Raw genomic sequence first — 23,425 nt, forward strand, 5'->3', positions numbered from 1 at the left:
AAAGATGTGGTAACGAGTACGCATGTGCGTTGCTATTGACCACACTCACCGCCATAGTTGTTTACATCGCAAGTTGTCTGCATTCAGAGACGTTCACTCGAAGCAAGAACTAGCAGAACATCAACCATGCCACCCAAGGCAGCAAAGGCAAAACAGGTATATATCCCCACGCATATGTTGATGAACACATTTATTATAATGATGTTGTTTTTCAAAGTGCGCAAAATCTTACAGAATATAATGCTGTGCATGTATCTACCATGTTTCCACCGGTTCATGACATGAGTGCTTCTGGTGCATGTCATTTCGTTATTTTAACATGAACATAATAACTTTGTACTAGTTGTGTTAATAGTCACCCCACCACCCCTCCCCGTTTATAATGAAGACATCCCAGTGTGATCCAAACAACCACGTATCTCTGGGTCGTTTACTTAGACTTGGCCTATCAAACTCAGTCGTAAGGTTTAAATAATATTTAGAATATTATTACAGAAATGAAATTACTTTAGCCCTCAGGCTCAAAATGAATTATTTCACCAACGACGTAGTTTAGTCCAACTTGTTCTTTTGCAGAGGTGTTGAATGCCATTTTTTTAACATCAGTGCCTCAGTCATCAACAGGCATAACATGTGTCCTGGAACTCACTGTGTCTATTTTGTCTCCCACCTAGAATATTATAACTTCGTGTAATCAATATTCGCGCACCTAACATGTTTTGGCACCGTATGTGGAATAAACAAGGCACATGAAAATCAACCATTGTACAAACCTTCATCAATATAAAATGTTTATAAAACTAATGTCTTTGCATTAGTGGAGAAGAGTAAACATTTGCTGTTTGCTGGAAAACTTTGAATAAAAAACTCTACTTTGAAGTTTGTGATTTACAAATCATGACAGCAGGAAAAAGAAGACGCTTTCTTGTTTACACAAAATCTTACTTCACACTTTTCTGCAGCAACAGTGAAAGTCTGAAAGTGATAGGTGCGTGAAAATAGATGTCAGTGAATTTACATTATGCGAGGATAGCATATAATCAGGCCTCTTTTAACAATAGCTGTTACAGTTTGCTCATAATTAGATGGAAAATTAATCTGCGCTAGAATGCATGCATGAATGCTATGGTATTTTAAAGTATTAAACTGAATTCAGTTATATGAAATGCATGAAATAGTTTGTGTTTGGTATCACTCTGGCAGTGAATGAACATAAACAAGCAATTTATCTTAACCAACACATATTGAAGATTCTTAGAAATATTTAAAAAATTACATTTAAATGTTCAATGTTGATTGTTACATGCTTGTATGAGAAGATCCAAGTAAAACATTATTGTGTTCACTGCCACTCCACAGCATTGTTTTTCATGGACCATACACTTTATGTTATTTGTGTTTAACTGAGATAATCATGTGCTTCTAATGAAACAGAGTGTGGCAGGTATGGGCGACTTGTCACGCAGGAGAGCTACACGTATACGGGTAAGTGATATGCACATTGTGACATGCATCAAGATGCAGCACAGTGCATGCAAGCTCATGCTAAAATGAGTGGCTTTTGTGTTCGCAGTATGATTATAGATGGCAAATGGTGCCCTATTTCAGAAGACGTTGAAATGACAAATCAATAGAATTGTTGAATTTCTTCATTCTAGCAGTTTAAAAATCCCTTTATTATTTCATTAATGCAACAAGTCTCTCAAAGATCCATACTGAATAATGTTACTTTTTTCCTTATGAAAATGATTCCTAAAATAATTATTTGTTTGAGGTCAGTTACACTTTTTTTTTGCTTAATATGCTTTAATCAAATGATTTCAAGGGTGGCATGACCTTGTTTAAGTAACTGATATTGATTTTACTTCAACTGGAATTGGTCACCTATTGCCATCTACACATTGCCAAAGCACTGTGTGATGTTGTCTCAAATAAGGGAATGCCCACACTCTATTATTCTCTCTCTTTTCTCCCTGCTCCACTTCACTAACAGACTGGTGGAGGCACCTCTGCACCAAAGGGTAAAACAGGGGTGCGAATTGCAGGTCAGGCCGCTCCCGGCAAAATATCAACTATTAAGGTATCACCTAGTTGGTACTTGCAATCCGTTATGGCTTATGTTACAGCTTTTTAGTTGGTACTGATGACTGTTGATGGGTGTACACTGTGTAGTTATCATGCCCTTATTTGAAACTGGTACAAGTTTTAATAGACCTCATCTTTTAATCAACATATTACAGAACAAAAAGGTTGTGTAATCTTACAGTATCAATCTTTCTATGATTTAGTTTCATACACAAGACTTTGTTAATTATTGTAAAGATGGGTTTATGTTTTTCATATCCATGTATTTGAGGAAATATGAATTGGTACTAAATACACTGAGACTCTATGTAATAGTTAAGTAATTAGTTTGGTAGTAATAAATTGATAATCTTAGAGTCTATTTGGAGTTAAAGTAACATGGTTTTATAATAGCAATACCTCTCCAGTGATAACTGTTCACTTTCACACAGTCGCATGTGTTCACAAGTTCATACTAGTTAGTATCATGTGTAGAAGGGGATTAGGTCTTCATGTTAAATGTTTGTGTACAGACTTTGAGAGCATTTATTTTTATCGATAAGACTTGGTGAAATACATGTCATATCTGTTATATATATGTCATGACATACCCGATTACTTAATAAAATTAAGTTTAGAGTGTTGCCCATCTACAGTTACCTTTACAGGTTTTGGTTTTCATTCAAAAGTTAAAAATAGACATTAATTAGATTTAGAGTTAATTAAATTTTTGTCTTTTTCGGTTTTGTTATTTTTTTTTGCTTTAATTTTGTCTCATGTGGTCAGATTGCTTGGATAAGATAACAAAACATGCATAAGCATTCATATTTAATGTAGAAACGTAATATGACAAGCAAAAAAAAAAATATAGCTGCATTCTTTGAGCACAGGTGTTCAGTATTGCTGAAACAGGTAAGAGAGTAGAAATTTTACCTCTCTTTCTAAAATCAGAAACTTAGATTTTAGAATTGGTTCTGACTATTTCATGAAACTTGTTTGAATCATTTATGTGATCACTTTAAGTTGATACATATTTGCATTGTGGACCATGGAAGTTATGTTAAAACGGGGCATTGGACAATGTGGGTTTTTTCTTGGATGAAGGGTACCTTTGTACAAGTTTCTAAATTTTCTTGCTGTTCATTAGTAAAGGGCTGGTGTTTTTGTTCTTGGAATTTTTCTAGAAAAAAACTTAAGTGTTGAAAGTGTTATGTTTTTGGAATGTATGAGTTGAAAAGAGGTCAGCATCATGAAATGAAGACACTAGCCCTTTGCATTTGCTGGTAACACTTCAAACAGTTTGCATTTTGATGCTTTCTCATGTCACTTCATATCTAAGAAGCTTTGTATCATTCAAATGTATTGTTGTTGCATGTGTTGAGAATTCAGGTTACTTAGCTGTGATCTTATAACAGGATATATATGGTGGATCGATTTATATATAATGCCTTTGGAATCTATCTTCACAATTTGTTTTGTTTATTGATCATATATATAGAGGACTCAGATCACTGATGTGTTTTTGTCCCTTGGTGGATTGTCTTATTTACTTTCATACAATTCAGTTGCAAGTGTCACATACCTATGACATGGTGTGATGGATGTCCTATTGACTAAAGCTTTAATTTATCATACCTTGGTGCCTCAGTTTTCAGGGGCATGAAGACTGTTTAACTTTTTTAATATTCTAGTGGTTTGTGAATGTAACATTCTCAGGTAGATCTGCTAAAGGCAGGACTGATGTAACAATGACTTAAAATTCTGTTGTGATTCTGAGTCTTGCATATACTGATTATTAAATTTGTTCCTTTATAGTTATGAGTTTTTTACAAAATATTATTGGATAACATTATCATAGATACTATTACAATTCATCAATTGTATTGTAATTATGCAACGTTTGGAGATTATTTAATGTAATTTAAAACTTCAAAGAAAAAAATAATCATTTTTATTCAAGTCTTCACTTCCAGATGTAGGATATAATGTCTGTATCTCATGTCTTGCAGGTAATTTTTAAATGAGGTCTCTATGTTCCATTGTGGACAGTTCCCATGAACATGTATTATTCATGTAATAATGTATATTTCAGGAGGGTGATGACATGACAGATATGGGTGATGGTACTGATGCTGATGAGTGGACCCAGGTAACTCAATTAGTATTATCATATTGCATCTTATTGTTATTAAATTGTTCAAAGACAAGTTATATTACATTCTTTGGAAAGTCAGGTCAGATAAATCCATAAAATGTCTCAGATTACAGTTTGGTAAGGACAATGCCTGCTGCTGTAGCTGTTGTATTTAATTATTCAGTTAAGACTGACGTGGAATGTACGTGGGATGTGTTGTTCCGTTATGCTGAGTTGACATTTATACTTCTCTTTGAGCAGCAGCGGACCCTTGTGAAGCCAGAAGACCAACTGGATCTGACAGAAGCTGTAAGACAATGTTTGCTTGTTTTGCTATATATATGAGAGTCAGTACATGTTTTGTCATGCATATGATATTGAGTTTGGTAGGGTTTGTTTGTTTATAAGGATAATGTTGTTATGTATTTATTTGGTATGGCAAGAGATTTTTTAAAATTAGATTATCCTATCTCATGTAAGTATGTTCATCTCTGATTCGTATCACCTTGAACAAGTTACCATGTATGCCCAGTGCACGGCTGTACACTGCTGGCATGGGCTAGAAATCTTTGTGAGGGGGAATAAATTATTTATTTGCCACTCTATGGAAAAAGCATAATAATTACATTTATGACAATCAGTGAACTGTGAACCTGTGGTTTGGATTGATTTATATAAAAGTCAGTACCACATTAGTAAAGTGATTGAATTTCAGTTTGTTTTAATGTTTTGTTTACATAATGATAGTTTTAACATTTGGAAAGATAAATTTGTTGTGGCATTGTTTTGGGGTGTAGCTTTCTGTGGCCTTGGTAACATCAGCCTCAGAATTGCTGGATAAAATCTAACAAAACCTTGTATACCCATCATCACATATAATGAAGATTATGCCGTCTTATAGGAACTGAAAGAAGAGTTCACCAGGATCCTGACAGCGAACAACCCTCATGCACCACAGAATATAGTGCGCTATAGCTTCAAGGTAAATATGTCGTCTGTGTCATCAGTGTGGAGTACGTCTTAGGAAAGCAAAAGTCTAAGGAAGCCCAAACGCAGACACTATACCCAATACATTGAGTATTTCCAGGATACAATGCTGCATAGACTTTATAGCAGACAGTCTACTGTGATAGCATGAAGCATCACTGGTTTGTTTGGTCCATACTTGATTATACAAGCTGCAATGACATGCATGTGTGATGATGCTTATGCAAACTTTGAACTCTCTGTAAACACATATATTCTGCAAACTCAGTGACATTGTACCCAAACCACATCAATGGTTGCATATAAAAGGTACTCTTAATTAATTTTTTGTATAGAATTATAAAGAATAAACAAATTCTATTATTAAGTGTATATTGGTTGTAGGAGAAACAGTACAAGCAGACATCTAGTGTTGACCAGCTGGCTGTCCACTTTGCTCTGGATGGAAACATGCTACACAAAGATTCTGATGAAGCCAGACGACAGAGGGACCGCATGGGCATCCCAGAGGGTAAGTGTCTGAGCAGGATCCTGTGAGGTTGTGGTTCAGTTGGACTGAAGTGGTTCTCTGATATCATGATATACTGGTAAAATAAATTCATATACTTTGTTTGCACAGTTTGATGCATTGGAAAATTCTTACCTTGAAAACAGAAGCCTCCACCAACAATCTCTGAAATTGGCATGTTGTTTTAAGACAACAGCAGTTCAACATCACACTGAATGGAAAGCAATATGAAAAAACACTAACTACCAGTACATTTGATCCCAGGTTAGATCTTGTCCATACCAGCATATACATGTCACATGACTTCAGTGATTGGGCGAAGGGTGAGGTGACTAAATGGTTGATAGCATGTCATCCTTTACTGATCATATGTTTTTTTGCACATGTAAATCAATGGTTTGCCCTGTTCAGACTTGATTCATTACAGGCTGTAGTCACAAGTGTGTTAGATTGCCAATGATGGAAAGAATCACCATATGATAAGTGGAAATGTAGAGCAGTTTCAATTCTAAGATCATCTGTTTTTGTGTCATTCTACAGAGCTGTATCAGTGCTAAAAGATTCAGTGCTTAAAGACTGATTTAAAATGATCCCCATGCACTTGGTGAATGAAACTCTGTATCAGTTGCATGTGACAGATTGAAGGGCTCTCATCTGTTGTATCATCACAGATTGGTGATTTCATCAAATATTGATGATGGAAGATCAGTTCATAACAGCTATTCAATGTATATGTATTGCTATCAAGTATTTAGTTCAAACAAATGGGAAATGTCAAGGCTAATTTTTAACTTACCTTACCATAGGTCTTATGCATATTACCTCTAGCTTCGCTAAACGAGATCAGACAGTCGTTGATTCGCCATCCCCTCGATGGCTACCTCATGTAATCTACGAATGTAGTCACGGAAGTGACGTGATCTCTCCACTCGCGCGAGAGCGCAGAATCCAAAATTCACTTTTACCTTTAGCGTTCGTGCGAACGGACGTGTTGGTTTGCAGTTTTTTTTCCTACTGTGTGTAGTTTCAATAAAGTTGCTACTCCTTGGTAGGTATGGTTTGTATCCCCTCATTATGTATCAAAGTCAAGTCATACAAGCATTTAATGTGCTTACCTTGCTACCTCGTGTTGTTCTTTTCTCACTCAGGCTTGGCTTGGCCATGTCGGAGGTGAGAACGACATGGCGTCCATGAGGGTAGTTCATCTTGTTGGTGGTTTGCCCGTCATGTTTCTGCCCATGCTTGGTCATTTTCACTTGTGTTTTCGGTATTTAGCATACTTTTTTCTGCCATGAATTTCAGCGTAGCGAAGGCAGCCATTGTGGTTGTTATTTTTCGCTGCCCCGCACTTACGGGTGTGCCTATTTTTTACGTAGGGGTGCAACTACTTTCTACATTTTTATGTAGGGGGTTTTCCTCCTAGTATTGTATTAACATGTCGTCAAGTCGTGGTTTCTTGTCTGTTACAGTTCTGTGTATGACTCGACACTATTGTACTGTCTGCAAGGGGCAGAAATCAGCCAAGGACCCACATCCCTGGTGTCCGGATTGTGCGTCCGCTGTTTGTTCCATCGATAGTCGGTGCCTACACTGTCAAGCGTTATCTCTCACCGATTTCAAGACCTTTTTGGCGGTTCGGAGGAAACGTTTTACGCAACGTAAGAGAAGAATGTCGTCGCCAGCGTCTTCCTTGGGATCCTTACCTGACGACCAAGATCTACCACCGCCTTCAATACCACTATCAACGCCGAGTGTGGAGCGCTCATCTATTACGCCGGCGCGCTCCTCTCCAGAGCCTACGCGTTCGGACGCCTTTGTAGATTTATCTCACCCGGATGCCTTATCCCATCCTGAAGTTCAGAGGCTTCTGCGATCTCTCTTGACGCCGGGCGCTGCTGTACTCCCTACCTCGGTATCTACACCTTTACCAACGACAGCGCCTAGACTTACGCCAGCGCCGTTGCCTGTACCAGCGCCTCTGCCTGTCCCGGCGCCACTGCCTGTCCCGGCGCCTTTGTTTACATCAGCACCGGTGTTTTCGTCAGCGCTTATTCCGACGCCAGCGCCTATTCCGACGCCAGCGCCTGTACCAACGCCAGCGCCAATATTGTTGCCGGACCCTGCTCCTATAACTACGTCTTATCGGATCCCCAGAGTGTCTCATACGCTGACTAAAGAAGAAATGTTACAGCGCCAGCTGGATGAAGAGCGCGCTCGTCGTTTAGAGGCTGAGCGCTCCCGGCGCAGATCTCGTTCTAGGTCCCCGAAGGGTCGGCGCTCTCGTTCTCCACACCGTAGCAGGCGCCGGCGCTCCCGGTCGGTTTCCCGCTCTCCAAGGCGCTCCTTAGAGGAAGACTCACGTACCAGAAGTAGACGTAGAGTGCGATCTCGGTCAAGATCACCACGACGTCTCTCTAGATCCCAGCGTTCGCGATCGCCGGAACCACTGCGGACTTCCGGCAAAGAATTTAACACTAAGAACTCTGCTTCCAACTCGAGTCAGCGACGAGAATCAACCTCTATTTCCTGGGAGGAACACGAGGAACAGTTCTTTTGCCCAGACTATGAGGAGGAACCTGGCAATGTTGGTGATAGTGATGGCACCTATCTTCCCTTAACTGCTGTCTTTGAGTGGATTGCCGACAGATTACCGGACTGTCCTTCCCCTTCTTCGGATTCAAACAACCCGGCGTCGATTCACTTGACTCCTGAGTTACTTATTCCACCACACCCTATGGTGGCGGATGCGATTACTTTGTTAGACTCGGACTTTGCGAAGTTATCCTTAAATCCGACCATCAAAGCGTCGAAGTCTAAGAAATCAGATTATAAAGTGCACAGTCTGGATTTTGCCGACAACGGGGCGGCGCTAGACGATTCAATTAAGAGGTTGTCAAGTTCAACTCCATCATCTTACAGAGTTCAGGATTCAAAGTTAGCAGCTGTTGATACTGAACTGAAACGTATGCTTAAACCTATCTCGGCGCTTGCGTCAGCCACCTCCGCTGCAGCCTTGGATTTGTCAGAGGATAATGCCTCGAGGGTGGATCATTTAACTACCATTTTTGCTTGGCAAGGCAGAGTACTCCATGACCTACTTGGACACTTACGTGCGGCGCTAGCCATGACTACTACTATGCGCCGATCTGGATTTTTAGATGCTTGTTCTTGGCAAGAGGAATTTAAACGTCAACTTCTTCGTGCACCATTTACGTCTAAGTTCCTCTTTGATGAAAAGATACCGTCGGTGTATAAACAACATGCCGAACTTACTAACACGGAAGTGGCGCTGTCAACTTTCGAGGCCTTGGGCTCTGCATTTCGTGGCCGAGCCAGGGGTAATGCCAAGAAAAGATATGTACCCAGGAGAGAGTCGATCCGTTCCTCGTTTGGGAGGGGACGAGGTCGTACCAAAGACTCAGATGTCCAGCGCAAGCCTCAAGAACGTGGCAGGGATGCCCCAGCTACGTCCGGTCGAGGTAGGGGCAAGCGTCCCTACTCCGGCCGCTGAAGCCATGGACTACTACGACTGGGACCTCCCACCCCCAGTCGTACCAGTTCATCCGACCCCTGTAGGTGGGAGACTAGGGATCTTCTGGGCCAACTGGACATTCCTGGAAGACCCGTTTGTTTGCAAGATCCTGAGAGCCGGCTACAAGCTACCACTAGCCAGAGCTCCGCCGTTGACTACCACTCCCCTGTCACGAGGGTACTCAATAGATCAACAGGTACTTATCCTAGAAAACATCAACATTTTATTAACAAAACATGCTATAGAGATAGTGTCAGAACCCCATCTCTCCCCGGGGTTCTATTCACCCATCTTCCTGATACCCAAGAAAGGTTCCACCAAAATGCGGATGATTCACAACATGGCGACTTTCAACAACCTGTATTTAGCCGAGCCCCCGCATTTCCGAATGACATCACTGGATCAGATCCGAGCCAAATTGTCACCCGGAGCTTGGATGGCCAGCCTAGATTTACAGGATGCTTACCTGCACGTTCCTGTATTCCCACGCCACAGGAAGTTCCTGCGTTTCATATTCAACGGAGTACACTACCAGTGGCGAGTGCTGCCGTTTGGAATTTCTACGGCCCCGTGGCTTTTCACTCGGGTCACACTGCCTGTCACCCGGTTTCTGCACCTCCGGGGGATAGACTTCGATCCTTACATCGACGATTGTTTTCTAAATCACTGCAATCCTCAGTTGCTACGCAAACAACTGGACTTCTCCACACGCCTACTTCAACAGTTGGGATGGATTATCAATTTCGAGAAGTCGCAACTGAAACCAACGCAGGAGTTAACGTTCATTGGGGGGTTGTTCCTGACTCGGCTCAATCTAGTCAGGGTCCCTCCCGATCGATGGCAGAAGATTCTCGCCTTTACGGATCGAGCTCTGTCCCTACCTCTCACCCTCAGAGAATGGCAGTCTCTGTTGGGCTTGTTGACGTCGGCGCAGGACCTCACCCTCAGAGGACGGCTTATGCTGCGCCCACTACAGAGGTTCCTATTACCATTCATTCGAGAGAACGACCTCCAGTCGTCATTTCTTCTACCCCCGCACCTGCATCAGTACCTCAGGTGGTGGACGGTAGAGTGGAACGTCTGCGCCGGTGTTTATTTGACAAACTTCAACCACGACCACGAATTGTTTGTAGACGCATCCCTCTTGGGATGGGGTGCTCATTTGAACGGCCAGACAACCTCAGGGCTGTGGTCAGACGCCGAAAAGGAGTGGCATATCAACAGCCTGGAGATGCAAGCAGTCATCCTAGCGGTTCGCCACTGGCTACCGGTCCTAACAGACTCCAGACTCCTGGTAGCGTCCGACAATTCCACGGTCGTGTGGGTGATTCACAATCAGGGTACAACCAGGTCCAAACAACTTCTGGACCAGATGTTCCTGTTAGCGGATCTGGTAGACAGCAACGGCATCGTGATCGCGGCTCGTCACATTCCCGGCTGCAAAAACATTCTGGCAGACGCCCTGTCGCGCCCCGGCAAACCATCCCCGACGGAGTGGATGCTTCATCCGGACGCATTTCGCCAGATTTGCTGGCAACTCGGGAGACCACTGGTAGATCTTTTTGCCACCAGTTTCAATCACCAGTTACCAACGTACGTATCTCCCGTGCCGGATCCACAGGCGTGGGCAGTCGACGCGATGTCTCTATCATGGGAAGGACTGGACGCATATGCGTTCCCTCCTCCAATTCTTCTCTCGGATGTAATCGCCAAGATCAGACTGACGCAGAACCTCCGACTGCTTTTGGTCGCACCTTGGTGGCCAGCCAGATCGTGGTTTCCCGATCTTCGACGGCTCGCCAGCGGAGACCCTTACAAACTTCCAGAGTGGTTGCATCTGCTTCGACATCCACACAGTCGACAGCTGCATCCGGATCCACGGCGATTCCATCTTCACGCATGGGTCATCTGCAGAGAGCATTAAAGGCTAAGGGCTACTCTGCGCACGTGGCGAACGTTATAGCTCGCGCGCATAGAGTTTCTACCCGTTCTTTATATGACGACAAATGGCGCTCTTTTGAGAATTTTTGCACACGAAGATCTCAAGATCCCATGGCAGCATCTCCTCAGTTTGTGGCACAGTTCCTTCTCTACCTACGGAACTCTAGACATCTCAAAGGCAGTACCTTAGGCACCTATTTGTCAGCTTTGAATTCTGTCCTTGCTATCAAGTCAGATTCACAGATCTCCAAGATACCGGAACTTATTGCGCTTCTCAAAGCTTTCAAGCTGGAAGACCAGAAGACCAAGTTTCGTCCTCCAGCTTGGGATCTTAATGTTGTCCTTCAACATCTCAGAGGGCCGCCGTACGAGCCATTAGAAGAAGCCTCCTTTGAACATCTTTCCAAGAAGACGGTTTTCTTACTATCATTGGCAACAGCGGCTAGAGTCAGCGAGATCCATGCTCTTGACGTTACTCAGATCCGATTTGAACAGTCAAGACACGGACGTGCTCATTTGGGTTTGCTTTGGGATTTTGTGGCTAAGAACCAGCTTCCCGGGCAGCCTAACAGGTTATTCTCCATCCCTCCTTTGTCTACGATCTTGGGTCATCATGACTTGGAGGAGGAGCTGCTATGTCCAGTCAGGGCTCTCAGATGCTATATTAAAAGGTCAGCCTCTAGGAGACGATCCCGCAAAAGGTTATTCATTCCCTTTGCCGTGTCCTGCAAAGGTGAAGTAAACAGAAATACTATTGCCCTCTGGCTCAGATCGACTATCCTGGCGGCCTATGACGACAAGCACCTGCCTCATCCGGTAGCAAGTAACCCGCACAAGATCAGGGCCTTGGCGTCTACGATGGCCCTCCATCGGAACTGCACAGTACCGCAGATCATGGAGGGCTGTTTCTGGAGGTCATCAACTGTCTTCGCATCCCACTACTTGAGGGACTTGGCAGTTGAAGACGTGGAGGGATTACAGTCATTTGGTCCATTGGTGGTTGCTCAGCAACTTACCCGACCATCCGCCCATTAGGTAACTACACTTCTACTTACCTTTGGTCTTAAGATTAACCTCACCCCCAGGGTGCGTCGGTTTTTCTTTGGAGTTCTATTGGGTTGCTCTTTGTCCTGTTCCAGGTATTATCCTGAGACCGTTGACATTGGCTTTCCCGAGTTCTCCTGATGCATGTGCACTGTTTGCTGAGGGATGGTCCTCTGGAGTCCACACCACCATCCATCTGTCGAAGCCATATGCATAAGACCTATGGTAAGGTAAGTTAAAAATTTATTAAAATCTAAATATTTTAGATATTTAAATACTTACCTTACCATAGGGCGGTGACTCCCTCCCAACGCTGGATGCTCCTCCCCACTTTGGACTCTTCGGACCTTCCGGTTGACGGTAAAAGTGAATTTTGGATTCTGCGCTCTCGCGCGAGTGGAGAGATCACGTCACTTCCGTGACTACATTCGTAGATTACATGAGGTAGCCATCGAGGGGATGGCGAATCAACGACTGTCTGATCTCGTTTAGCGAAGCTAGAGGTAATATGCATAAGACCTATGGTAAGGTAAGTATTTAAATATCTAAAATATTTAGATTTTAATAAATTTATATACTGTTCTCACAGTATCAAGCATGTTAAGCGCCATGCTCCCTAAACTGCTTCTGGGCCAATATGTAAGTAATTATTTATAAGCACTAAGTTAATATCTGCTCAATTTTAATATCCAGATAAGATATGGTATCTGACAGTTATTCCTAGATTTCAGCTCCAAGAAGCAACAGGAACATATGTTGCAATTTTTTCATGGTTTTACATTCTGCACAATAAAATGTGATTACCAGTCTGAAAAAGTTGAAACATGCTCTTTGTTTGGTGAAAGATGATGGATGTAAGCTTGGCAATGTACTTTTGACTCACAGCCTTTGTAAATATTTTGGTACCCTGTTTCAAGCAGCAACAGAAGATGACGTACAACAAGCGGCAGCTCAGCGTGCAGGGGCTGTATCAGGTGACACTTTGACACTGCACACTTGATTAATAGATTAGAGTGCAGGATGACACTTTTGTTCTGTCACAGACACATGCACTGCACAAATTCCACAGCCCAGACTGCAAGCACACACTACACAGCTGTTCTGTCAGTTAAAGTGCAGGAAGTCACTTTCATTCTGCCACCCTAACACTGAACAAGGTGTTGTGTCTTTGGCATGTCAGACATATTGATTATTGTTTCAAATCCCAGATTTGACAAGATGCATGATTTTGCATAGTCAGCATCGTAGGAAGCTGTTGCATGTCACAAAATTGGTGAAGGTCTTCGGACAGCAACTATTTGGGTGTTTTTGAACATGAAGCTAAATTGTTGTGACATGGTATCAGGTTCTGATATAATACACAGCTCACGGCACAACTGCAGTATGACACACATTTTCAGCACTGTGATAAGAAGCACTGCCAATTGTGGATTTTGAGAGATATGTGTATTCATGTAATTGTGTTAAAAAGAAAATATTATCACTGATCGGTAAATTTTGCCAGAGTAGATCATTTGTATTTGTTCTAATGTCTGGTTTTGTTACATGACCTCATTAGCCACCTCAATTTCACGGTAATACTTAACTGTGTATTTTCTGGGACCACTATAGAAATTGCACAAAAAGCTGTATCCACCCCAGACAATGCACTGTGATATTTATCAGTAGGCAAGTCATGATGCAAAGTAATTCTAACTGATGCATTAACTCCTTCCTACAATTTATTGCTGTGCTTGTTGTTGCATCCCCATGGAGATTCAGGATATTCCCTGTCATCCTTTCCACAAAATGACTAAATGTATTTTATGGGTAGGATTGGTGACTTAGTTGAGCACATGTAATTCTACCAAGATGCTCTTCATAATATCATTCTCTGGTTTGTCTGGTCAATACTCTTGTTTACAGGCCTCCCAAAAGAATAAATTTTGTAAAGAACAAATCTTATGTTACAGAGATATGCACTTGACATGTACACTGATATTTCATGAATACAGTGTTCACATCTGTTGCAATATGTTATTCCAGTTTAATGTATGTGTATAATTGCATTATGAAGCTCATCATGATGCATACCAACAGCTGGATATGAACAATGTGAACACTGTTGCATGTTGGTATAAGATGACTATCTGACATACCATTGCTCATGCAGACACACTACACGGTAGTTCCAACTAGTGTCTGTATAGTGGCAGCATACTGCCATCTAGTTGCTTGTATTCAATATCTGTCAAGACAGATTATTGATTTGTTTGCATTTTTAGTAGTTAGGATAGACTTTTCAGGTAAATTGTGGACTGGAAGATATAAAAATATCTCTGAAAAATATAAAAATACTGTATCAATGCAGTGATAATATTTGATTTTGAGGTCAATCCATATATCAGGCCATTTTAAATGTGATATGTTATTCGAGGATACTTAAAGAGTAGACAAAACAGTAGACACACCTCACCGTAAGACAATACATAAGGCTAACCATTGAACTGTGGAAGCTTAAAGTTGTGATATGTTTTTCAAACAGAAAGGTGACCTCTGTTATGATAGTTCATTACTCTTGTTAATAGTCAGCCTTTCTGCAGCTCATAGATAGAGCAACCTGTTAAAACTCATAAATAAGGTGTCAATCCTTCCAAGTTTGAATTGCAGAAACTGAGGATGAACCAGAGGATATATGTGAGTTTAACAGTGGTAGCAGAGGACCTTTTTTAGTTTTTTTGCTGAAATTCTGCATGATTTATGTCGTACAATAGTCACTTGGTGTTCACATGGAGGAGCCCAATACATGCATTATAGTAAGAGGTTCTGCAACTTCATTACAAGTCCACTTTTATAGAAGGAGGTACAAGTAACTGGCCAAGTGCTGTAGAAGTTGCATGGTTTAGTTTATAAACAGTGCTGCTCAAGTCAAGCTTGAGTTGTGGAGATGTAAGTTGTGAGTCTAGTGAGACACTTTCATCTAGAGTTAGCGTATTAGCTGAGTCATTTCTCAGCATCACAATTATCCACTTGCCTGAGGGCTGTGGCAAGTAGTATGTTTATAGTCCAGAGATGCTGTTCTTTACTAAGATCAAGAGAAAAAGTCTCTTACATTTTTATACTTTTTGTTTTGTTCAGCACTAGCGGGTAATGATTTGCTGTCTAAATCACCAGTACAACTTTTTAGTGCTAGATTATAAGCTAAGCATTAGACAAACCAAAGACACAATGCAGAGTTGACCACTTCTATGTCTGTGGAGTAGACTACTAAGGATTCAAGATAATATGTTGTAATAAGAATTTTTTTGGTAAGAAAGGATACATGGTAAGAATTGCTGGTAAGAATTTTATGGTTAACTTTTTTCCTCTGTATTGGGTGGACACAAAAGAAAATAAGCATGAATAGAACAATGATGGTTCAGAGGAATTGTTTCAGTGGCATATTTAGAAGTTGGAAGTCAGGAAGAACAAGTATATATGGATGACAACTTCTGTAATTCAAGAGCACAATGTTTCGATACAGGTTCTTGAAAACGATACAACCATACAGATTAACCACATGATATGGAGTGATGTCTCAATACATTAAACAGGTCTATGTAGTATACATGTAAACACAGAAGGGGCAGATAATAAATAAACTTATTTAGGTCTATTTCATGCCTTTAATGTAACAGTGCAAGATAGTATGCTTGTAAAATAAGCTTCCAGCTACACTAATTCAGGCTGCTGAATAGACATAGCCACACACAGGCTTCATGTGTGATCTCTAACAGCACTGCAATAGTAATAAAATCAATACAGATGATGTCAGGTTACCTCTTTTGTGATGGTAATTTAACTCCATTTTGTAAAGAATACATTTCCATATCAATGATCAAAGCTTCAGGCCCACATTATTAACTGGATTAAATTCAATCATTATTTTCCCTTTTCATTTAAAAACAAATGTATAACCCGAACTAAAGCACAGTTTTCTTCACAGGTTGAAGGACAAGATACGAAGATGAATATATTTATTTCATCTGAAAAGATTTTTTTGCTCAATATGTAACATAGCATGTCTTTCTTGAGTTTGATGGTGACAATGAAAACATGCGGAGAGGCTAACACATGTTTGTTTCTTGTATCCAGCTGCCAGTGAACAGGCGGTCAGCGAGGGAGGGGATGCTGCCCAGGCTGCAGAGGGAGAGGGAGAAGATGATCACAAAGTAAGGGATTTCACTAGCTGGATATGTTGATAGCTGCACAGAGGTCACAATGTGATTTCATGTCAGACAGAGGTTAGGTCTTTCGAACCATATGTCATTTTGGGGATTTCACTTTCTCAGTATTTTTTCATTCAAGTTACGTAGTAACTGCAAGGTTGAGTCAGTAACTAGACATCATTTACTGTCTAAGAAGTTGGACAGTAACTGTGAGCCTGTGTTTGTTCTTGCTTGTTGTTTGTAATGTTTTGATGTTTCATATAGGATGAATAGTCAGTTGGCCTTACTATCTTATTGTCAGAGTTTCCCTTGTTATGAAATGAAAACTAGGAAAGGATTTTTTTTATTGTGATTGAAAGGTTTACATGGTTCCAATGAACATGACATTCAATTTGCTTTGATGCTGTAAAGACCTTCAGTTTCATGTCTAATAAGCCAAAATGACAAACCAGGCCTATCCATCTTTCAGACTAAGGATGAAGGTGCAGAGGAGGCAGCGCCAGCTGGTGGAGATAAGAAGCTGACCAATCAGTTTAACTACAGTGAGCGCGCTTCCCAAACCTACAACAACCCATACAGGGTGAGCACAACACAAGTGACCTCCTTAGATGTATTGAATTTTTTTAATCGCTTTAACTTGCCAGGATTGTTCTGGTGTTTAGTGAGAATGAGTATACTCTTTAGTACTGTTTTAGATAAGACTGATGGCACTGCAGCAATACATATAATACTGACACAAGTGAAAGATACTTTCATGTCCACATAGTGGATTCCAAGGAAGAATAGACCTATAGTAATCCTTGCATTGTCAGCATTTTGACTGCCAAGGCCTAGCTTTGACTGTTAATCAGCTGAAAGTGTTAACGGTTGTTTGTGTGTTTGTGATGCAGGAGCGAGGAACAGCAACTGAACCACCACCTCGTGTCACCTTCTCCTCCAATGTCACACAGTGGGAGATATATGATGCCTACCAGGAGGACTTTGAGAAGCAGGTGAGCATCGTGGAACTACTCCACAGTAAATGTTCAACCAGACAACTGTCTCAATTCAGGGACCTCCCTGAATGAAGATTTGTCACAAGAACACTGAGTAAACTTTGAATGCCAAGGCTAATTGAAGGCTGAATGGGCTCATAATCCAACCAGATATCAGCTTTTCATAATTACATGTGTGTACTTGCCACTTCCAATTTCAAACCTGTATCTCTGATACAAAGCCAAATGTGAACATCCTAAGACACTTCCATAGATAAGCTTAGAACCTTCTGTCAGTTGATTTTTTTAAAAACAATCCCATGCTATTATACTGATAATTTTTTAAACCTGTCCTCTTTGAGATCCAAAGTATCTATGTTCAAAAGAGAGTACTATCAAGAACCGCCTTTGTGTATTGTAGCAGTTTGTTTTAGCTAAGACTGAAAATGCATTTTACTGTACTGTTAACGCTCATGCCTTATGTGTCAGAATAAGTATTCATGATCCTCTGACTGATGCTATGCTGACAGGAGAAGAACAAAGAGAAGAAGGTTGTGCCAGGGAGAAAGGAGGAGGAGAAGACTAGAAAGAAACTTACTATTACAGAAACCCAGGTAAGAGTACCATTCAGTGAGTGTAGGTCAAGGATGTCTGTAAGAAATCTGAATTACAAATCTGTTTGTTTTCTGTTTGTTGAAAGTTTGTTTGTAAAATGTTCCCAGTCTCATGTCTTTTTCAAGGAAATACAGCTGTACACCTTTTTAAATGTTTTTCCTTTTGATATATATGCAAGCATCAGTTGACATGAACATGTCAGGTTAGAATGTTTTGAAAGATAATTGAAAGAAATATTTGTGTTTTTCAGAGTGATGACATTTCGCGGGTGGCACGTGCTGCAAAGATTGTAGAGAGAATGGTGAACCAGAATACCTACGATGACATTGCTCAAGGTAATGTAAGCCCTTTCTGTATCTCAATTTGCATCATGTTGCACCTAGTTGAAGACTTAGTTTGGTAACTTTTGAAAAGTCCTCACAAACTGTATGGAGGTCAAGGTTCAGGGTAACTGGTCTCATGTCGCTGTTGTACTGTTACAGATTTTAAGTACTTTGATGATACCTCAGATGAGTACCGAGAACAGGAGGGTACTCTGCTTCCACTGTGGAAGTTCTCTCATGAGAAAGCCAAGAAGCTTGCTGTCACGTCTCTCTGCTGGAACCCCAAGTACAAGGACCTGTTTGCTGCTTCCTATGGATCATGTAAGTGTATCGTGAAACTTGTTTCAGAATATGAAATGGGAGTCCCATGGAGCCCTGCTCGCCAGGGTGTTGTCAATTGTTTTTAAGTTATGAAAGAATACTGTTAACAGCACATCTTGTCTGATTGGTCTTGACATAAATGCACCTTTTATAGCTTGGCTCTGATCACTTCATTATTGCAGATGACTTCATGAAGCAGGGCAGTGGAATGATCCTGTTTTCTTCACTGAAGAACCCGTCATACCCTGAAACTGTGTTTGAGACGGACAGTGGGGTGATGTGTCTTGATGTACACCCAGAACACCCTTATCAGGTGGCTGCTGGATTCTATGATGGCAGCGTGGCAGTCTTCAATGTAGTGGAGAAAAAGGATGGCCCAGTACATCGATGCACAGCAAAGAATGGCAAACACACAGACCCAGTATGGCAGGTCAGTACCAGGAGATGTATGGAAGATATGTGCCACAGCTGTGACCTGAACTTAGTACATAACCTTTCGTCAACAATGAGCTGTTTTAGGTAACTTTGTAATCTTCGGTAGACATTCACTATAGCATCTACCACACTTTTTAATCAACTCTCAATCAGAAAGGTTTCTGTTGTGTGAAGACATGAACATTCCTAAATGACATTATACTTTCTCTGATGAAATGATACGGCAACTTCATTTTATGAGTGACTGCTTCAAAGATTAAGTTTATTTAATTAATTGACTGTAGTGCCACTGTGTGATGATTTCAGGTGCGCTGGCAGAAGGATGACACTGACAACAATATGAACTTCTACTCCATATCATCAGACGGAAGAATTGTACACTGGACTATAGTGAAGGTAAGGTGCCTGATCCTCAGTGGCTTGTCAGAATTTGATTAAAACCAGTTGTATAACTTACAAAAACAGGAAAACCATCCTAGTTTCAATAATTTCTGCTGTGTATGTACACTGTAGTTCTCTGTTTTAGAATGAGATGGTGTATCAAGATGTCATCACTCTCACCCTCCCAGAGGACCCTGCAGAGGGGCCAGATGGTATCAAGGTGCCGACTGTGGGTAGGTAACGCTAGCATTTTCCACAGCACCCTCTTTGTGAGACTACTGGATTATGGGTACAGTCACTGATATCACTCTCATTTGGGGTTACCGTGGGGAGTCTGCAGTAAGCCATGCTGGTTTTAAAAGGAAATCTAATGGATAAGGTGATCAGGGTTAGTGACTTAGTTAACAGTACATCACAATATTGCCAGCATCTAGCTCCAATATTAGCCATTATAGCTAAAATACATGGAATTATCATGATACGGACCTCCTATTATCAGAAATTTGCGGGCCGCTGCAAATGATATTGGACCGCTCAACCTTAACGACGGGCCATTATCAAGCCCGTTGTTAGGTGACGTCATAAGTAGCTCAGCTGTTGAAGTTCAATCACCTACGGCTCGATTGAACTTGGGTTCATTATTGACCATATATCTAGTCTAACGTTGTTGATCACTGAAAACAATGGCGGCTGGTAGTATGAGCAAAGGTCAAGGTCGAATGTCGTCACTCTCAATAGTGACGTCATCTGTCTTGTTCTATGACGTGTCTATATTTGTAAAATGTGTGGCAGTGACCTCCGTCGTTTTGTTATTGGCAGTAAATGCTTCTAAACCGATGCTGCTGTTTTTATTCTTATTTTATTAAAAATTCCATGTATTTTAGCTATAATAACGGTAACGCTATTTTTCAGGGCATTATCAAATGATAATGCCCTGAAAAATAGCGTTACCCTTATATCAAAACACAAGGAAGTTTGAAACAGTTGATGAACTGCAGCTTGTTTTTGGGTGCAGGTTGTGGCACAGCATTTGACTTCCACAAGCAGAAGAACTACCTGTTCCTAGTGGGCACAGAGGAGGGCAAGGTCCATGTGTGTTCTAAAGCCTACACCAGCCACTTCATTGACTCCATTGATGCCCACAACATGGCTGTGTACAAGGTGTCATGGAACCACTACCATCCAAAGATCTACATCACATGTAGTGCTGACTGGAATGTCAAGATCTGGGAGATGGGTGGCAAGGTAGACAAGAACGCTGATGGTTCTGAAGTCGCCTCTAGGTATGATACTTTTTTAGTGTGAGTGAAATGTTTGCAGTGCAATGAGTGTGAGTGACAGAATGGTGATGTTAAGCCTGTTAAGCAGAACATCAGAAATAGCGACATTCTGAAAGGAAATAGTCTCAATACAATACAATGTACACATGTAGGAAATAACAATATGATGAGGGATTATTTTAATCACTAGACCATAGCAGTACTTCTAAATGCCAGTGTCAAATTCAGGTCAGTCTGTCTACCAGTACCCTATGATTTTTGTGACTACATGTACTGAGATGCATAGAGATTACATTCAGTTTCATTGTGTGTGAATTGACTGGTTGTTACTTTTCCTATCATCCACTGATTAGCCTGTCTAGGCATCTTGTTGACAGGCTGACCATGAATATCATGAATACTGCTGACAGGCATTAAACAAACTTAGATGAAGTTATGTGACAACTGATTGGAGTGTTTCTAAACAATGCAACATAACCCTTCAGACATTTGTTTGAGAGTACATGTGTAAACATCTACAATCATGTCATGACAAATATATGGCATGGAAGTGCTAGACTATATATCTGACTTGTATTTCAGGAAACCATTGTTCTCCTTCGATCTGAACAACTCAGTCGGTGATGTCGCATGGGCACCATACTCCTCAACAGTGTTTGCTGCTGTCACTGCTGATGGGAAGGTACAGCACAAACTTGCTTAATCCAGCACAAACTTGCTTAATCCAGCACAAACTTGCTTAATCCATGGGATTTAGTTATCACTTTTTAACTTTCTACAGCAATTCTTAAAGTCAAGTATATTTAAAACTTTCTACAGTAATGATGCAGAATTCTGAAGAGCATCTTTTATCAGTCTATGTTTCTCTTTAGAAAATTGCTTTACCTCAGTATTTCAGACATGGACAGTTTGAATCTTTCAATCATTTACTATCATTATCATTTGATCTATTATTGATACTGCGTGTCATGTATGTCCAAGCATCATATTGATTGGAACTTTACAGATCCAACTCTATATAAATATTTACAACGATTCACGACCTTGGTGCCTTTCTTTTAATGTACATTCACGATACCTCAACAGTTTGTGTTTTTGTTTATAGAAATATTTGTTTTGTTATGTCGACTGACTTTGTTTCAGGTGTATGTGTATGATCTGAATGTAAACAAGTACGAGCCACTGTGTGAGCAGATGGTAGCCCAGAAGAAGAAGACGAAGCTGACACATATAGAATTCAACCCAGTATATCCTATCTTAATTGTTGGAGATGACAGGTCAGTCTCTTGAACTAATCTCATTGCTTTTAACACCATTCACAGAAAAACTGTCAAATATGAAGGTTTCTATGCTTCTAGGCTGTTTGTGTCACCATTCTAATGGTCAATATGTCTTGTTGCAGGGGAAATGTCACAAGTCTTAAATTGTCACCAAACTTAAAGAAGATGCCAAAGGTACGTCTTTAGTATGATCCTGAATCATGCTGGATTATTTTCTCAGTCACTGAAGAGAGTTTATTCAACAAAAGCAGGGGCATTACATTAAATATGTACTGAAGTGAAATCTATGTTTGGTGCCCTTGTTGCATGCTAGATTTATACTGAGACAAAAGTAAGGTCTATTTACTCAGTCATGAATCATATGATACTGTTAAGTGTCGTGCACATTTCTCATGCATTTTTGTGTGTTTCAGGAGAAAAAGGGTGCTCCACCAATGGATGCTGCACAGAGGACACAATTTGAAATCGCAAAGTTGGATAAGATATTATCTATGGTGCGAGAACCTACTGAACCCAGTGTCACAAATTAAACAATAACCAGTGACTGTCAGGAGGATATCAGTATTACATACATGGACAAACCATTATGAGGTAAGGCCTGTGGAAGTGCTCATCTACCATCAGGATGCCTGTGAGGATTACTGGATTTCCTATTACTTCACCAACAGGAACCATTCAGTGTGCTTTGTTTAACATATGTTCTTTATTAACTTAGGATCTACAAACATTCATACTTTTAAGGAAATAACACATTAGAAACATTTTAAAGAAATTTAAATTAATTGGTTCAAGTATCCATTGAAAGATAAAACTGTTGAAGTGTATATATGTGAACTTGTAACAAATTTTTCTCACAGTTTGAATGACAGTTCAGTTTATATAAAAGCAGCTACTGAATCAGAAGATTGGATCTTTGTTGGAGAGAACTCAATTCACATGTATGTCCGTCCATATCTATACGTCCTTATTTCTATGGTGCTGGATTGACCAGCATTCGCCATTTGTTGAAGTATCACTGCTGATGACTATATTTCAAGCATATATCTAACTGTGATATGGTCATGTTTTCAACTTTGTTCGAATTATACATATGTATTGTATTTTATTTAAAATTGAGTTTAAACTTGTTAAGACAAATGCTGAATAAATAAGTAATAACAATGCTCTTTCTTTGTTATATTATGAAGCAAAGAAAGAGAGGCTGGAATGTTCACATGAAACATGCATGTTTACTATTATAGTACATGTATAATGAAACCATAGTTCCAAAATTGTGTGGTTGTTGTTAGCTTACTCTAATCAAGATCTGTTCACTACAACTACATTTGAGTTGTTACAGAACCTGGACAAACTCCCAGCCCACCACTTCACTAATGCTTGATATACATTCATAAAAAGTACTATTTTTTTCTGAGAAAC

General features: G+C 40.6%; 1 protein-coding gene across 4 annotated transcripts; it reads left to right on the forward strand.

The window, feature by feature from the left end:
• Nucleotides 1-28: 28 nt before the first annotated feature.
• On the forward strand, nucleotides 29-23,167 carry LOC137277631 (dynein intermediate chain 2, ciliary-like). Of its 4 annotated transcripts, none has more exons than XM_067809453.1 (21): nucleotides 42-156; nucleotides 1,435-1,485; nucleotides 4,157-4,213; nucleotides 4,460-4,507; nucleotides 5,100-5,180; nucleotides 5,570-5,696; nucleotides 13,128-13,184; nucleotides 16,324-16,400; nucleotides 16,867-16,977; nucleotides 17,288-17,389; nucleotides 17,902-17,985; nucleotides 18,237-18,321; nucleotides 18,469-18,630; nucleotides 18,813-19,060; nucleotides 19,372-19,461; nucleotides 19,592-19,679; nucleotides 20,462-20,729; nucleotides 21,309-21,408; nucleotides 21,870-22,003; nucleotides 22,129-22,180; nucleotides 22,420-23,167. In XM_067809453.1, the coding sequence occupies exons 1-21, from the start codon at nucleotides 127-129 to the stop codon at nucleotides 22,534-22,536; spliced, it is 2,169 nt and encodes a 722-aa protein (XP_067665554.1). In that variant the 5' UTR covers nucleotides 42-126; the 3' UTR covers nucleotides 22,537-23,167. The 4 variants fall into 4 exon arrangements, with proteins under 4 accessions (XP_067665557.1, XP_067665554.1, XP_067665556.1 ...); XM_067809455.1 differs by having other exon boundaries at nucleotides 63-156; nucleotides 13,131-13,184; XM_067809456.1 differs by lacking the exon at nucleotides 13,128-13,184 and having other exon boundaries at nucleotides 29-156.
• Nucleotides 23,168-23,425: the final 258 nt, after the last annotated feature.

Source organism: Haliotis asinina, chromosome 3 (assembly GCF_037392515.1).
Source record: "Haliotis asinina isolate JCU_RB_2024 chromosome 3, JCU_Hal_asi_v2, whole genome shotgun sequence".
NCBI lineage: Eukaryota > Metazoa > Mollusca > Gastropoda > Lepetellida > Haliotidae > Haliotis > Haliotis asinina.